The 18,377-nt window shown below is 51.7% G+C and overlaps 1 protein-coding gene across 6 annotated transcripts in view; it reads left to right on the top strand.

Annotated features, from left to right (window-relative positions):
* The window catches only part of Ephb2 (Eph receptor B2), a 181,342-nt gene that overhangs the window by 61,451 nt on the left and 101,514 nt on the right, over positions 1–18,377 (top strand). For all 6 annotated transcript variants that reach the window (XM_087549395.1, XM_087549394.1, XM_087549393.1 and 3 more), the window contains 1 exon segment: positions 2,712–3,396. In XM_087549395.1, the coding sequence (XP_087405521.1) occupies positions 2,712–3,396 (685 nt within the window).

Genomic DNA, 18,377 nt, shown 5'->3' with positions numbered 1-18,377 from the left:
CAGAGCCACCTGCCAGGGCCTGTTAACTCCTAACGAAGGGCTCAGGGTTGCTTGGTGTCATTTGGTTTTTGGTACTTGGGGATCAGACCTGGGGCCTCATACAGATAGTTTACCACTGAGATGTACTGAGCTGAGGCTCAGGTTTATATTAGGGATCAAGTTCTCACCACCCCAACTTTGGATTCCTTGGGTAAAATTATATATATTATATATATATATTATATGTATTATAATATATATATAAATTTTTTCTTGAGAAAGGGTCTTGTGTATCACAAGCTAGCTGCCAACTAGCTGTGTAGCTAAGAATAGGACCTTGAACTTCTGATTCTCCTGCCTCCACTTTCTGGATGTCTCGATTACAGGTAGGCACCACGTCTGTTTAGTGCTGAGCATGGGACCCCGGTCATGTGCATGCTAGGCAAGCAGTCTAGCAACTGAGCTCCATCCCCAGCCCATCCCTGAGTTTTTATTGCATCCCTTGGGTAGGATCTAAGCCCATGTCTGTGTCCCCAGTACCCTGAGAGAAAGACCTAGCCGGTCCTTCTCTCTCCGTAGCATTGTCCCAGTTCCACCTGTCAGCTGAGACCATGGGTAGTCCTTTTCCTCTCTGACTCTGGTTTTTTCACCTGTGAAATGCTGGTCTTCACCACTGTTACAGTAAGGTTTGCCCCAAAGCACCAAACACTGAGGCTGGCCTGGGTTAGCTCCCAATAGAGAAGAGCTATAGCAATTATCACCATCATCATCACCATCACCATCAATTTTAATAATCACTCCACCTATCCCATGGTCTCTGGGGAGGCCCCAAACTCTACAGCCCATCCCCCTCTTTCCACTCCAGTCTTCTAAGGGGGCTCAGCTGCGGCCCTGGGGACCCATACTCCCCCCTCAGGCCTCGCTCTCAATAGGCAGGGCCCCAGGGTCAAGCTTCTTTCTGTGGCTCTTTCTTGTCACCAATTTTCCATCTGCGAAGGCTGCTGGGCCCACAGCCCCACCCTGCTAGTAATGAGGCCAGGCTGGGCTGCAGGGCCCCCGGACGCAATTATTTGGGGTGTTTGGGCTGCAGGGCCTCCGCATGTTAATTAGAGAGAGGGGAGAAAGGCAGAGTGCTCTAATTAAGTGTTCTAATTAAGTTCTGAGGAAGAGCAGCGGTTGTAACAAGGGGCTGACTTTGTCACATGGTGCCACCAGAAAGAAAAAAAATTAAATATGATGTAGGGAGCTTCACAGTTGCCACTGAGGCAGAGGCCGGGCCTGCAGGCTCTGGCTTCCCCACGTACACGCACCTTTCACAGCATCTAGCTCTCTCCAAGCCCCACACAGCATGGTCAGCCACCAGCTTCTCTATGATCATCTGCCGGTCCCACAGCCACATGTAACAGATGGGGAAGTCAAGGCCCAGAGAGGTGAGAGGAATTGCAACAAGTTAACTGCGCTTGCTCTGAAGCCATGTGGACAAGCCTGTGCACAGGACCAGGACGCTATGACTTGAGTCATGTGACCTCACCTGTCTCGTCTCATCTCCCCCTTCTGCAACACATGGCTCTCACGTGCTACGTGTGAGAATCATGACAAGGAATGAAACCCTGCGAAGGCTCTAGCCTCAGGCCTAGCCCAGGTAGACACAGAGGAAGAGAAGGAAGCTGCTCCCAGTAGGCACTCCAACCCACTGGGGAGACCGGACCGAGGAGGCAAGTGTTTCTTGTCCCCAGGGGAAAACACAAATACAGGAGGCTTCCGGCTGCTGCTCTAACAGGCTCGGAGTAGCAAGGGTGTTTGAGGGCTGGGAAGGTAAGCTCAGTGGCAGAGTGTTTGTGGAGCGTGTGCGAGCCCCAGGTTCCCTCCTCAGGACCATGGTGGGCGGGGTTAACAAAGGGCACCTGAGAGAGTCACGGGATTGGACAGAGCGGTGGAGATGAACTCAGCCTGCGGAAGGATAACAGCTCCACACCCTTTCTATCTGCTCTCAGGCAATCCAGCCCAGCCCACAGAGCGTGGATACTTAGAGGGTCTCTGGTTAGTTATGGCTCAGGAAGGGACTCAGGGAGGTATCTGAGCACCTTCACCAGGCAGAGAGGCTGGTTAGCCCCTTCCAGGTACCAGGAGCCACCAGTTCCCGGAGACCTCAGTGGGTGCAAGTCCCCGAGGGAAGCTGTCCTGGCTTCCCATCACCCTAGATCAGTGAGGGTATGGCACCACCTTCCTCCATCAGATTGGGAGTTTCTAAGAAGCAAAGGCAGTATCTCTTTCACTCACAGGGAGCCCTGTGGGAGGGAAAGGGCAGGGAGCAGAGACTGTCTCCTCAATCAAATAGGCCCTATCCCATGCATGAAGCTGTCTTCTTGTATCAGATAGTGTTCCATTCATGCAGGTCCCTTCCAAGGTCCTTCCGGTTGGATCCTCCTGAGCCCACAGTCTGTGATCCTTTGTCCGATTAGTGAACCCCTGACAGTCAGAGCCACATACCCCATGAGGACCGGGGAATACCAAGCGCAGGGTATACGCCTTTAAACCGTCAGATTGGCGAGATACTCGTAGACTGAGAATTTCTCATCAAGGCTGTGTCTCTTCCATCAGATGGAAACGCCTCTCCGTCATCAGAGTCTTAATGCCCCTCCCCCACCCCTAGCCGCTTCAGACGGCTGCGTTTGGTTTTTCCGATGTGACTAAGTACCACCTCCCCCATCTGACTAGCGTTTCTCCCGCAGTGGGAAGAGGTGAGCGGCTACGATGAGAACATGAACACTATCCGTACCTACCAGGTGTGCAATGTCTTTGAGTCAAGCCAGAACAACTGGCTACGGACCAAATTCATCCGGCGCCGCGGCGCCCACCGCATCCACGTGGAGATGAAGTTCTCGGTGCGTGACTGTAGCAGCATTCCCAGCGTGCCCGGCTCCTGCAAGGAGACCTTCAACCTCTACTACTATGAGGCTGATTTTGACTTAGCCACCAAGACCTTTCCCAACTGGATGGAGAATCCGTGGGTGAAGGTGGACACCATTGCGGCTGATGAGAGCTTTTCCCAGGTGGATCTGGGTGGCCGCGTCATGAAAATCAACACTGAGGTGCGAAGCTTCGGTCCCGTGTCCCGCAATGGTTTCTACCTGGCCTTCCAGGACTACGGCGGCTGTATGTCCCTCATTGCGGTGCGCGTCTTCTACCGGAAGTGCCCCCGAATCATCCAGAATGGTGCCATCTTCCAGGAGACACTGTCGGGGGCTGAGAGCACCTCACTGGTAGCTGCTCGGGGCAGCTGCATCGCCAACGCTGAAGAAGTGGATGTACCCATCAAACTCTACTGTAACGGGGACGGCGAATGGCTGGTGCCCATCGGTCGCTGCATGTGCAAGGCGGGCTTCGAGGCTGTGGAGAACGGTACCGTCTGCCGAGGTAAGGGACAGTGCGGCGGGGCCCTGCAGATGTATGGCGATAGACCTGCTTGCAGCTTCTGACTGGCAGCTGGGCTCTGACTGACATGGCTGGAGTTTGGGGTAACCCTGAGGCATTCCATGGCTGGCTTTGCAAGCCCCCTTACATAGCACTTGGTGGACAATGGTTTGTGTTTATAGAACAGGTATATGGATGTCCGGGGCACTAAGAGGGCACAGGCACCCTGTTTTAATTAGTGTATGATTACTCAGTTATGGTAAATGGTGGGTGTTTTTTTCTCCTTGTTCATTTGTGGAAGTGATGGTTTTTATGTTTAAGAAAAGAAGTAAGTCTTGATGAATGACTTTAAGATGTAAGCATCCACTGAGCTTGTCCTGTTCTATATAGGCCAGGCTGAGCGGAAGCAACGAGACAGTAATACTAATTTCTCCTCCATGTTACATGGCCATGATGGCTCAGTTTGAGATTCCCTCCCCTGGGAGCTCAGCGAAGGAGGAGCCACTGTTTGGAATATCATTGTCGTCACAACAATCTGAGGGGGAGATGGCTGCAAACAGGTCCCAATATGGTCACCTTGAAACGGTCCACCCCTTTCTGCTCTCTGCTCATTCCAAAGGCCAACAGAGGTCCATGGTCACTTGCCATTCAGAGATCAGGACAGGCACCTCGGTGGCCAAGCACTCCTCAGTGTGAACTCTCTTTACCCTGTACCAAACATGTATAGGGCACAACTCACATGAAATCGTCGAGGGCAAGTACTGTTTTCTGAGAAGGGAATTGAGGCTCGGGAAGGTCACCCAGTCATCAGGGTATATTATAAGAGCTCATTCAGGAGATATGGCTCCAGATCTCATCCTGGCAACCACCAGGAGCGACTGTTTCATCTAGGGAAGCGTGGTCCTCAACAACAGTTCTGGTGATTCTTACACAGGACAAAGAATCATTACGGTGATCTGTGAGCACAAGAGGTTTGCAGGAGGTACCTCAGGGTGGTACGGAGAGGCCACTTCCAATGGCAGCCCGGCCCCTTCCTAACCCAGTGACCTTGGCCAAGTGCAAAGCCGTCTGTCGCAGGGTGGTGTGGAGAGTCAAGAACTTAAGACGTGTGTTATCATTGATTCTGGCGTAGGAAGTGCGGAACAGATGCCCGCTAAATTTGATGGTGTGTGCAAAGCTGTGCTCAGTGGTTGTTATATAGGAGACTGGAGCCTACTGTGTCATTTCCCACTGGAATAGGAGGTTGTGCTGGAGTGCTGGGATGTCCCCCATGCCAGGCTGAGGAGAGTCTAGACTGTGTAAAACCAGGGACTGTTTCCCTGGAAACACAAACAGGATCCTCTGGTAAAAACCACCCTTTCTAAGCTTCTCCCCGCAGCCTTTCCTGCTCTCTGTATCCCTGGCTGTCCTGGTCTCTCTGTAGACTAGGCTGGCCTTGAACTCAGAGATCCACCTGTCCCTGCCTCCTGAGTGCTGGGCTTGCACTGCTATCACCACACCCGGTTAGGTAGCGTTCCCTTGATGGGGTAAGTAGGATTGTAGAGAGAATACAGTATATATTATATGGATGTACCACCTGTCAATAAAAAACTATGGCCTATAGGAAAGGGTAGAATAGAAGGTAGGGCATCCAAGAAGCAGAAAGTTGCAGAATGTAGATTAGAGTTAAATGGTTAGAATAAGTTAGAATCTAGTCAGAGAAGAGCCTGGCTAGCTATATGACCAAGGTATCTGTAAATGTGTTTGAGGCTGAGTCTTACTTCTGGGAGCATGGGGTTAGGGGGAAGAACCAGGACCAAACATCTACATAAGGAGGAAGGCAAGGTTTCCTTGGGAAACAGCCACGGCAGTCTCAGAGATAATTGCTGTGTGTGCTGAGATGTCACAGCGCTGAGTGACAAAGAGTGCGGCTAATGGGTGCTTCTGCAAGACAGTGATGGAGCATAAAAGCAGGTCAAGTAAGGAGTCGGGGCTACCTGGAAACTTCCACCTCCTGGGGAAGAAATGGGGAAGTTGGGGGAAAGGACCTTTTGTGTGTGTGTGTGTGTGTGTGTGTGTGTGTGTGTGTGTGTAAGGCAACACATTCTGTTGGATTATTGTCTTCTTTGTATATATGGGTGTTTTGCCTACACGTATGTCTGTGTCTAATACCCAAAGAGTCCAGAAGAGGGCACCAGATCCCCCGGATTAGAGACAACAGTTGTGAATAGCCGGGTGGGTGCTGGGAACCAAACTTGGTCCTCTGCAAGAGCAGCCAGTGCTCTTAACCACTGAGCCACCTCTCCAGCCCCACTGTATTTTTGTTTGTTTTTTTTTTTATTTGTATTTGCCTATTTTTAAGGTATCAGAGTTGAGCCAGGGTCTCACATATGCTAGGCAAGCCCTCTGCGACTGAGCTGTATTCCCCGGCACACAAGTTCAGTTTTACACCCTTGGGAAGAACACAGCCTTGGAAAGTGACAGCAGAGTTGGGGCAGGGATACAGAACCTGCAAACCAGAAACCAATGCTCGTGACGGTTGTTTATTCATTCATCAAACTCTCCTAGAGCCTGAGTTGTATCAGACCTTGTGCTGAGCTTCGGGTGACACAGAGGGGAAATGCAGCTTCAGCCCCACAGTTCTCAGCTGGAACAGACCTGTTCTGGACAAAGGCTGGAGGCAGAGGCCCAGCACTTGAGTTAATTATACTGCTTATGCAGGTGGGTACCGGAAGGTGTCGGAAACGACAGGAGGTTTCTTAGAGGCCATGACCTCAGAGATGAGTCTGAGATGAGGGGTGTATTGCATAGGGGACCCAAAACTTCCTGAGGACAGATCTGCATGGATAAAGCCCTGAGGACATGAGTCAGCTGGGCCATTTGCAGGCCTGGATGACCTAGGCATGATTGAGGGGTTCAGGGTGGGGGGACTAGGGGAGGAACTGTCCTCTGAGGGTATTCAGCCAAGGAGATGCCTTCACTTGCTTAGCAGAACCTCGGAGGACTTAGCAGGATGCAGTGAGCAGTGATTACTAAGTGGTTTCTGAGGGGCAGAAATGGTCCAGCTGCGACCTCTGACTGCTGCCAGCTATGGCTTCGGAGCCATCCCTTTCTGTCTAGGGAGGGGTCTTCTGCCTTGGTCTCTCCTGAGGTTGTCACCTAGTCTCTCACGTGCATGTAGACTCACACAGCGAAAGGACCCAAGACAAAGGTAGTGTTAGTGTGTGTGTGTGTGTGTGTGTGTGTGTGTGTGTGTGTGTGTACATGTGCGCATGTGCATGAGTGCTCAGACCAGAGGGCAACCTCAGGTATGGAAACATCCTTTAAGACAGGATCTCTGAACTGGCCTGGCGCTGGCCAGTTTCGGTTAGCCTGTCGATGTGGCTGCCGCCTGAGGTGCAGTAGGAGGAGGGCTCCCACTGGAGTGATGAGCCAGTGTTCTCTCATTCTTTACTTCAAGGATTGTTGGCTTCTCTTGTGGACCAGAAACAGCTGGCAAATTGCTGAAAACACAGGTGTCCAGGTTGGCTCCAATCCTTTCCCTGGTCACGCAGCTCCGAGGCGAGCCACCTTGATATTCCACCCTAAGGCCTCTCAGACAGGCAAGGGGACAGCACATAGATTTGGGAGGTAGACATCCACAGCTGGTGGATAGAACATACGGAGGCTTCTGAAGGTCGAGAAAATGAGTATGAACCTAGCCCTACCCCTGTCCTCAGGACCTCAGTGGAAGAGGGGAGAGAATACTCCCTTTTTCCTAACATTGAGTTAAGAAGACAAGGCTAGATGCTGTCTTCCTGACAGAGGGGCTCCTCGTGAGGAGTTGCCACTGCCCCAGGGTGGACATGGTACCTAACAGAGGAAATCTATTACTCTAGCAGTGAGTGTCTTATAAAACTAAGAGCTAAGTGGGCTCAGTCTTCCTCCAGAGCCCATTGCATGCAGTGCATAAGTGAGGAACTCAGCCATTCTGCCATTGGCCATTGGGTATTCTCTGTATAGCATATACAAAGCATATAGCAAAGGTGGGTTGCATACCTACTGTGGGTCAAGTGCATACCAGTCACCTGGGCCATGCGGAAGTGAGCCACACAGACCCCAACAGCATTTAGACCCCCTCCCATCTCTCCAGAACTTCACTAGAACTTAGTCTGGGTAGGAAGATGGGGAAGGGGAACGGGAAAGGAAAGGTTAATGAACAAGCTAGTTAGTTTGGAATGAGTGCAGAAGAGAGGCTGGATGATGATGGACAGCCACAAAACACCTGCCCCAAGAAGGCTTCTCAGCTGTTGCTTGAGCCTCTGCGGGCCTTCCCAAGAGGACCTGGGAAGACCATTCCAAACTGAGGTACCAGAAAAACTCTGAAGTTGAGGGCGGGGGATGTAGCTCAGATGGTAGAGCACTTGCCTAGTATGCACCGAGTCCTAAGACTGACCATAGTAGGGCGTACATCGAATTCCAGCACTCAGGAAGAAGGGGTAAGGGGACCAGGAGTTTATGGTCATCTCTGAGTTAACCGGCATGGTAGCTCATACCTTTCTTTTTTCTTTTTTTTTCGGAGCTGGGGACCGAACCCAGGGCCTTGCGCTTGCTAGGCAAGCGCTCTACCACTGAGCTAAATCCCCAACCCCAGCTCATACCTTTCATCCCAGAGTGAGTTCCACAGAGTATATGTGGAGTGTAGAGCTGCCTGAGGCAAGCTCCATCCAGGAGGGGTTGAGAGGCACTGAGAGGAAGGCACCCATGAGGAAGTGATGCTGCCATTAGTCTTGTGGGTGAGAGGAGAGGGTGGAGGGGACTATGTGAATAAAGACCCCAAAATGTGGCACTGTAGAGCGATGGGTTGCCCTGCCAGCCATCTCAGTGCAAAAGCATGGCTCACTTAAGCCACTGCGGGCTGGCACAAACTTTTTTTTTTCTTTTTCTTTTTTTCGGAGCTGGGGACCGAACCCAGGGCCTTGCGCTCACTAGGCAAGCCCTCTACCGCTGAGCTAAATCCCCAACCCTGGCACAAACTTTTTTTTTTTGGTTCTTTTTTTTCGGAGCTGGGGATCGAACCCAGGGCCTTGCGCTTCCTAGGTAAGCGCTCTACCACTGAGCTAAATCCCCAGCCCCTGGCACAAACTTTTAACACTGTGACACAATGTCATCATCTCCGAAGTTAAACCGAAATTAAGTAACAAACAAACAAACAAACAAAAAACCCTCAAAAGAGTGTAAGATATTTTAAGTTTATTCATTTGTGTTCAGACACATTCACAGCTGTCCTGGTGCACTGTGATCTCTGGGCCTCAGGTTGAACACACTTCCCGTGTTGTCTCTTCTTGATGTGTTGAGTGCCTGATCTGCTCCCACCCCTGCATACACATACCAGGTGGGGACCCCTGCACAAAAGCCCTCAGCCTCCTCCTCCTCTTCCCCCCCCCCCAGGACCTAGCAGGTGTTCTCTGTGGTTCTCCCCCAATGCCATGGGTCTGTCTCTGACTTTTGGCATATTATCAGTTTGGTTATAAAGTACTTGGCTTTCTCTGGATTGTCTGTATCTCCCTGTTTCCCTTTGGAAGCCCTGTCCTTCCCTGTCTCACCTACAGTAGATGTTCGGGCACAGCCCCTGTGAACAGGGTGGGCAGGTTCTCCTCAGTGCAGGGAAGTTGCATATACATGCTGGCTGGCTGGCTGGCTCCTGCCAAGACTCTCAGTTAGTAGTTTCTAAGCTTTGTCCATAGCTTCCCTGCCTCACGCCCTGCCCTGCCCAGCCCTGCTCCTCCCAGACCCTGGCCTCTCCTTGACTTTGACTTTAGAGGCCTTCTTTCAAACCTCCCTCTAACCATGTGACCTTGGGCAAGCCACTGATCTCTTTTCTCATCTGCAAAGCTGTCTCACAGAAGGGCTGCCGTGCAGAGCCAAATACCTAGCAGTTTTAGAAACTAAAACTAGGGAGTTTTAAAGTCTTGGGCGTGTGTTGATTTTTTTTTCTCTCCTGATGAGCTTTTGATTTTGAGGAAACAATAACTTTTCTTTTCTTTATCACAGAAACACCCTAGGTTATTTGTAGGATCTTAGGAATTACTGATAAACAAAGAGGAGAAAATGAAATCTTCACATGATCTCTCAGTAGGGAGAGCCCTTGCTAACAGTGTGGAGGAGAGCCTTCCATATATATGTGGACAGGTATTTACACTTTGTAAATACATGCAACCCAGGCTAACCTCAAACCCACTGCACATGCAAACCAGGCTAGCCTCAAACCCACTGCACATGCAACTAAGGCTAGCCTCAAACCCACTGCACATGCAACCCAGGCTAGCCTCAAACCCACTGCACAAGCAACCCAGGCTAGCCTCAAAGCCACAAACAGTTAACATCTTACTTCAGCCCCTAGAGCTTAATATTACAGGTGTATGCCACAAAACTCATATCATTAATATTTAAATAATTATCTGGCTTTCTTTTTTTGTTTTGCTTTCTCAGGCTGGCCGCCAACTTGTTAGGTAGTTGGGGACGACCTTGAACCCCTGATTCTCTCGCTTCCTCTTGCAAAATGCTGGGATTACAGACTTTTGCCACCACACCTGGCTCTCATGGGTCTTTTTAAAGAGAAACAAAAAACAAACAACAACAATAACAACAACATGAACTTGTGCTGAACCTCTTCAGCTCCACAGTGATAAGAATGGAAGCCAGGGCCTTCAGCCTCCTAAGACAGAGCTCCACCACTGGCTTGCACCCCACACCCCAGCCTAGGAGTCTTTTGTCTTCATATTCCTGTCCCTATAGGGTGTTATGCTGTACAGGGTTTATAGGGGGCCGGGGGCGGGTAGCTGGCTGCACACCTTATAACTGAGCTGGGAGAGCTTCCCTGGTTGATGGCTGCATTTGTTTAGGAGATGCCTCTGGCACAGAGCCGAGAAGTTCCCAGGCATGGGCTCTTCTCACAGCTTTGCACAGGCACTGCCAGGTGACCCAGTGGAGCATTTGCCGCTCTGGCCCCCTCCTGGCAGTTGCCACTCTGCCTGTCTGTGTTCATGCTCACCAACAGGGCTATTAGGACTGGCTTTGTTTTCTGTTTTACTCCCAGAATCCTGTGCTTGTGGAGAGAAGAGATGGGGTTAGGGAGCACAGCTCTCCGGCTCTTGGATGGTTTTCTTCCAAATCTGCTCTCGGCCTCAGCCTTTCCCTCAGAGATTGATCAGTGGCTCACATGTGACTGGAGGAGTCTGGGGGAGGAGCCTGGTCAGTCTAGGGGTGCGTAGGAGGGAGGCAGTAGCCTCAAGCACTAGTTGGCCTGGCCGGGGAGATGGGGTGGGGTTGGAATGCTGGTGGGAGAGCAGACAACTCTTGCGGGGGAAGGAGGGTAGGGTCATGGGTGACCTCTGAAGACTTCCAGGTTCAGCTCAAACCAGGACCACACAGCCCAGCCTTTAGGGAGTGGGGAGAGCATAGACGGATCAGATGGGCAGGGATCCTGGCCAGTACTTGAAAGCTGTTCGGTCCCTCATTCTTAGAGCCTGAACAATCAAGTCCTGTACTCCCTTTTCCTGTCCACCCTCTGGTTCACCAGTCTGTCTCCCATCCTAGCCTTCTGCACAGCAGCTCTTTTGTTCTTTGGTAGGGTATATGTGTACGTGCACAGGTGTGTGTGTGTGTGTGTGTGTATGTGTGTGGTGTGTATGTGCATGTATGTGTGGTGTGTGTATGTGGTGTGTGTGTGTGGTGTATATGTGTGGTGTATATGTGAATGTGTGTGTAGTGTGTGTGTGGTGTGTGTGGTGTGAGAGTGTATGTGTTCATGTGTGTGTGATATGTGTGTGTGCTGTGTGATATGTATGTGTGGTGTGTGTGGTGTGTGTGTGTGTGGTGTATGCATGTGTATGTGTGGTGTGTGTGCATGTGTACATGTTCATGTGTGTGTGATATGTGTGTGTGGTGTGTGTGTGTGGTGTATGCATGTGTACGTGTTCGTGTATGTGTGGTGTGTGTGGTGTATGTGCATGTGTGTATGTCACACTTGTACACATATGTGGAAACCAGAGGACAACAGCGTCTTTAGCTGCTCTCTGTCTTTTTGAGCCAGTGTTTCTTGGTGACTGACTGGTCCACAAGCCCAGGAATCTTCTTGTCTTCCCCTCCCCAGCCCTGAGATGATGGGCACAAGCCTCCTCACCTGGCTTCTGACAGGAGCACTGGTCAATATCGTAACTTGGGTCCTCATACCTGGGCCACCTCCCTGTCCCCTAGACTCCCTATAACTGTGATCCATGACATCTACCTGGTTGTGGAGCTGCCACCCTGAGGAATCTATGGAGAGTAGCCAGCAGCATGTGAAGGGAAGAATTTCTGCTCTAAACTGAGAAATGGGTGTTAAACCTGACCCAGCCTCCACCCCCATGACCCTGGAGCTCCTGTTTTGGGGGAAGGGAAGAGCTGGGTGAGCGCTGAGGGTGGAGATAAAGGGTTTAGGTTGTAGGACATCTGGGGAAAGAGTAATCAGGAGGACTCCCAGGTGGAGGAGACAGTGGTGGGCCATACAGGACCATTTCTTCCAATCCAGAGAGTGGTGGGTGTAGTCCCAGGGATTGGGGAAGGCATTCAAGATAGTCACAAGACCTCAGAGACTCTCTCTCTCTCTCTCTCTCTCTCTCTCTCTCTCTCTCAATCTCTCTCTCTCTCACTCACACACACACACACACACACACACACACCCCACACACACCCTGCCTATAGCCAGAGAAACTACTTCACGCTTTCGCCCAGCAGTACCAATGCTTGCCCCGTGTCCCGCTCCTGTCCAGACCCCTTGCTAAACTTCCCATCCCATTTGGAAGCAGAGGGGCCACCATGGGACCCCATGTAGGCAATGGTCTCAGAGCGTTGGTCTCATGACCTCCCACATCTCGTTTCTTCCGCACCGGTGGTGTCTCTCACTGATCCTCGCCTCCCTGTGGGTTACATCAGTTTTAAAGGAAAGGACCCTGAGGTTCAGAGACATTCTGCAGCTGTCCAGGATGACATACGTATGAGGGGTCGAGCAGCCTTGGCTCAGGTTGGCTGGAATCAGAGCTATGCTCTGTTATCCTTTAGACCTTAGAAGGCTGCCCCTGACCCAGACAGCACCGGGGTGACAGGTTTGGGCCAGGCTACCTCCTCCACACTCCAGCAGGCTCATAAACTGCTGGAGACATTCCCTTCCCTCAGGCCCAGTGCCTTTTCATCTGGCCGGGCCTGGGATCTGGCGAGAGAGGCCCCGTTTATTGAGGAAGTTTATGCATTTAACAGTTTAAGCCTTTCTAAGCCTGTGGTACAACAGGATTTGGGAGCCGTTAACAATGCTGTGTGGTTAAGAGATTTTCATTGCTCTGTAGCAGCTGGCTCAGGGCCCACTGGCCTGTACTGGCCTCCGCCCCACCCTGTTGGGGTGCCCCCTCCCTAGGGCCTTTGTCTTTAAGTTCAGTCCTTACTCAATCCCACCCCCTATCCTCCCACCCCAAGCCTCCAGGTATGAACTTTAAACCTCATAGAAGGAACTCTTGCCCAGAGAAGGAATAGGAATTGCCCAAGGCTACATAGTCCACAAGAGACTTAACTGGGTTAACCAGAAGGCTCAGTGGGTAAAAGTGCCCACCACCAAGGATAAGGACGTGAGTTCAATCCCAGGACCCACATAGTAGAAGGAGAGAACAGACTTCCACAAGTTGTCCTTTGACCTCCCCACACGACTCTGGCACGTGATCCCGGGTAAGTGCATAGACACACTAAGTTATGAAATAAAAAAGAAATGTGATTAAAAAAAAGAGAGAGGGATTCAAACTAAAGTTTGGGGGAGTCCTTTCCTCACCCCAAATTCCCCTGGAATGAGGGACAGTGTACTATACTGTTAATTCCTTGTTCGCAGACTCACAAAAGTGCCCAGATACTAACTTGGTCTGTTCTAGGCTTGCTGGGTGGAAGTGTGGCTTAGCAAGCTCACTGCCTTCCAGGTACAGAGCCTGCTGGGGTCCTGATAAAAATTCCTGGCAGTGCCTGCCCAGTGGTTTCTCTGCACTGAGGTCACACGGATCCCATGTGTGCTATGTTTATTTACTGACACCCGCCTGGCTGCAGCAGAGCCTGGGGGGCTCTCCAAGTCATCAAGCTCTACCCTGTGAGATGCTTTGATCTTAACGATGCCCACGTGGTTGCTGTTTGCCATTTCAGAGACAGGAAAACCAAAGTCAAATTGCTGGACACTTTGCGGGGTCAGAGCTGGGACTCAAACACAGCAGGCAGCCTCCCTGGCCTGGGTGTTCCTAGAATCTTGTCATCTCTACGGTGTCCGGCATGGAGCACCCCACTCTATTGTGCTCCCTCTTCGGGGCTAGGACCCCAAGAGCTCTCCCAAGGCCCAAGAAGGCTTTGGACCATGACTGGGAGGGAAGAGGACTGTCCTCTAGCTAGGTGGGTCTTCTCAAGCCCAGAGTCCATGTGTCTGTGGGAAGGTCTAAGGGCAAAGTTGGCAGTCTGTGGATAATCCCCCAGACAATTGAACTGGCCTGTGGCTGGACGTGCCCCCCGAAGGGTGGGCTGGTCTGGAGACACCTAGCCTCTAGTAGCCTTAGTTCCACCAAGCCCCCTTCCATGATGGCTGCTGTAATCCCAGGGGTATTTCCTAGCCACGGTAGCAAATCTGTCCCCCCAAACCTGCAGGCCAAGGAGAGTGCCACAGCCACCCCTCTTTCATTCCCATCGAATACCACATGAGCATAGTCTCTTGTTCCTTTGTCCCACTGCCCCAGACCACGGGAAAGAAGCAACTGTTCTGCTCTCTAGCTGTGTGACTTGTAAACACTGATGCCCAAGAGAACACATGGCTAGAAAGGGCGGGCATGGAGCCCTGTGCCTTTGACTTGGAAGGCTGAAGCAGGACAGTGAGTTCTAAGCCATCTTGGATTACATGGCCAGATTGTCAGAGCCCAGACCGTCCTCCATCCCAGGGTCCTCCCAAGTCTGTCTCTCTCATGGACTCTATTTGTGAAGTGCGGATTGAAGACCCTGGAAGAACTTAGCAGATATTGGTCAGGTCACCAACCCTTTACCCTCTCCCTCTCCCTCTCCCTCTCCCTCTCCCTCTCCCTCCCCCTCCCCCTCTCCTTCCTCCTCTCCCTCTCCCTCCCCTTCTCCCTCCTCCTCTCCCTCTCCCTCTCCCTCCTCCTCTCCCTCTCCCTCCCCCTCCCCCTTCCCACTCCCCTCCCCCTCTCCCTCTCCCCTCTCCTCCATCTATCTCTCTCTCTCTCTCTCTCTCACACACACACATACACACACACACACACTGATGATTTTTTTTAAATATATTTATTTTCTATATGTTTGTGCGCTGTGTGTATTGTGGAGGCTAGAAGGGGGCGCTGGATCCCATGGAACTGAAGTTACAGATGGCTGATGGCTGCGGGCTGCCGTGTGGGTGCTGGGAGTCAAACCCAGGTCCCCTGGAAGAGCAGCCAGTGCTCGTAAATGCTAAACCATCTTTCCAGTCCACAATACATCAAATTTTACTGAATCTTTATTCATGAGGCCAACTATGCCAGAGGAAGATTTGGGGGCTCAGAGAAGTTAAGCAACTAGCCTAAGGTTACACAGCTACTGGAGGAGAAGTCAGAAATGACCGCCAAAGCCTGTTCTCTATTCATCCTTCAGGAGCAGGAGTATCTTTGTATGCACCTCTGAGAGGGAAGCGGGGTATCATCCTCTTTTGTCAGAGGTTTAGCATATGGTAGTGGGCCGCCCCATGCTTCACCACCAACCAGTTCAGGCCAGAGCTGGAATTAAGATGGAGTCCGCAAGGGGATTCCATTCTGAAGCTCCAGTCATGACTATGATGTCTGCCAACATCCACAGGACCCATGGGTGTTGGGGAGGCATGTCTCTCTCATCCCTTTGAAGCAGTTGACCACCATGGAAGCCACCATGAGGCCAGTCCAGCAGCTTCCCCTTCCCTTCTGGATGTGTGGAAGAAAGGGTCACAGGGCCTCTCCTGCCTCTCTAGAGCTCTCTCCTAGGGCCTCTCCTCTCTCTCAGTGCTTCACAGCACGTCGCTGCTCCTGTCTACCATTGCCTCTTTGAAGTCCCAGTGCCAAGTCCTTGACCTCTTCTCCCTGGAGCCTAACATCCAGTTCTGTCCCGCTCCGTCATTTTTCCTAAAGTCCAGTCTGCCCCAGCAACCTGCCTGCCCCCACCTGCTCAATCCACCCTCCATTTCAGCCAGAGGGCTCCCCAGAACACCAGCTGCTCAGGGCACCCCAGGATCCTCATCCAGAAAGGAGGCAAGGCCAGTGACCTAAAGGGACTCAGGAAGCCCTGAGTGCTCTGTCCCCCATGCTTCAGCGCCCTCCTCAGACACCCTGTCCTTCTTGGCTGCTTCTTCTGTGGAGTGTACTCTTTGCTCAGAGAGCCACACGTTCTGCGTGTTTCCTTTTGGGGATGTGTGTTCTTACTCATGTGTGAGTACGCGTGCATGTGCATGTGGAGGTCAGAGGTCAACTTTCCTCCCCCTTTTTTATATACAGTTCTGGGGCATGAGTGTGGAAGCATGTGTGTACACACACACACACACACACACACACACACACTATGTGCACATGCGCAAGTGCACACACACATGAAGCTGGCAAGTGCCTACGACTTAACACCCGGAACCCATGCAGAACCCACGCTGGATGTGGCTGAGGGCAGCTTTCACCATGCTGCTGAAGCAAGGAGGCCCTGCCCCAACGAGGAAGACAGGGGGACCTGACTACCGAAAATTGTCCTCTGACTTCCGCACTTGCACACACCGTGCGCATGCCTCCACCCCTGCCTCATAAATAAATGGTAACTTCAAAAGTGTTCGGTGAGCTCAGAAGACAGGAAAAGGATTGGTGGTCTTGCTCCAGAGAGGAATCTGCAGGTGGACCCTGGCCAAGTTGCTAGAGAGCAGGGCCGTGTGCACATGTCAGGGAGACGTGCTGATGGTGTCCCCTCAATTGCAAGCAGACCTGGTATACAGCAGGCGCCAAATGTGAACCTGTATCATGGCCTTGTGTTCTCCAGCCAGAATGTTCTTAGTGGGTGACCCAGGAGCAGCTCTTAGTCAGGGTACCTAGATGCCTGTAAGGGCCTTGCACCCCTTGATCTGGGACCCTGGTGAAGCACTTTGCCCTTCGGCTCATTTCTGGAACTCTGTGTCCGGAACACACGGAAAATGACTCTTGGATACTAACGGCTCCTCCTTCTGCCTGGTGCCCACGGCCCTCGAAGAGCCAACAAGGAAACAGTGAGCACCCAGGACAACATTTCCACCATACTCTCCACACTCAGACCCCTGGGAGTTAGATAGTGGGAAGGTCCGGCACAATAGACAAACATTTACCATCCTTAGAGGCAAAGGCAGGAGGGTGACATTGTGAGACATCTCAGTAACTTACACTTCTGTTCTCACCATCCCATTCTGCAGAGAAAGCAAAGGACTTGCTCCGGGCTGCACATCTAGTAGAGGGTCAGCTCTTAAACTATGGTTGTTAGATAGAAAGGTGAGATGTGGCCTGGGTGGGACCTAGGGACCATGCCAAGTGTTTTTAGTCCCTATAGCCCCAGCAGATTTTGGTCCCAGGGCCTTTGGAGATTCTATCCCACGGGCTTTGCAAACCCTCACTGGTAGCTGTAAGGGTTATGCTGGCTCCTTAGGAGGAAACCAGACTCCTGGTCTCTCTTAAACCAGCTCTGTGTGATGGGCAAACTCAAAAGACCCAGGAGCGCTCGCTGGCATTTTTTGCACTGCCTGGACAGGCATGAGAGCTCTGGGAACCCCTGAAGCCCCACAGCCGTCTCCCTGGCAACCTGGGCCCTTAGCCACCCTCCCCCACTCACTGCTGTCAAAAGTGTCTGTCTAGGGGAGTTCCCCAGAGACCCAGGTCAGTGGAGAAGAGCCCCCTTATGCATACGTATGTGCTGGGCCTTTGTGGGAGCATGTTTGTGTACCCATATGTACAAGTCGTCCACTACCCCAGCATCTGCCAAATACAGAGCGTCCCTGGCTCTATGAGTATGCCTGTGTGTGTCAGGCATGGGCTACTCACATGCCCTTGACTGTGCGAGTGACTCTGGAGCTCACTGTGAACCATGGCGACCCTTGTATGCATATAGTCCTGTGTCTGTGTCTGCCTGGCTTTCCTCTGCACATGGGTGTGCAGGATGGAGCACACTCGTGATTGCTGAGTTCGCCAGATGTGTGCAGGTAGGAACATGTGTTCTGACCCATAGGCATGTGTGTCCATCCTTTATGGGATGCTGCCAGGGTCCTTGTGTGTGTGCTGCCTCACAGGCACAAGGAGGTGTCCCCACAGATGCACACCCTCCGACCAGATCTTTATTTATGCCGTGTGTATATTATATCAAGCCAGACATCCTATAACACACTCGAAAATGGGTATTTGTGAGTATGTGTTTGCACACTGAATGAGTGTGTGTGTGTATGTGTGTGTGTGTGTGTGTGAGAGAGAGAGAGAGAGAGAGAGAGAGAGAGAGAGAGAGAGAGACTGAGACTTCAGGGGCCAGGATGTCAGGGCCATCGATTTTTCTGTCGCTTAGAAATTCCCTTTGAGTTCCTCCTCTTGTCTCTTTCATGAGCTAGAGTCAGCGCAGCCAACATTCTTAAAGCGAACAAGGCCTGCTTTGCAGCAAGGCTTGTCCCAGGCCGCCTACAGCCCCTGCTGGCTGTGTGTGTGAGTGTGAATGTGTGTGAGTGCGTGCACGGGGTCATATACACCGAACCTGCTTATGTGCAGGAGAGTACACAGGTTCCAGTCCGGACTCAAACCTTTTCTAGTTACCGACCCTCGGGTCCCTGTGAGCTAAAAAGGCACAGGGTGGTATAGTCGTCTCTGCCCAGGCTGGGGACGGTTCGCCATAGCAGAGTGAATAAAATCCTTTTGCTTTCCCTATTGAAAGATTCTGTACAGGCATGGGCGTGTTGAGAAGGGTGGGAATGAATGCAT

Source organism: Rattus norvegicus, chromosome 5 (assembly GCF_021556685.1).
Source record: "Rattus norvegicus strain SHRSP/BbbUtx chromosome 5, alternate assembly SHRSP_T2T, whole genome shotgun sequence".
Lineage (NCBI taxonomy): Eukaryota > Metazoa > Chordata > Mammalia > Rodentia > Muridae > Rattus > Rattus norvegicus.
The sequence above is the reverse complement of the archived record's forward strand: the minus strand, read 5'-3'. Positions and strand labels throughout refer to the sequence as shown.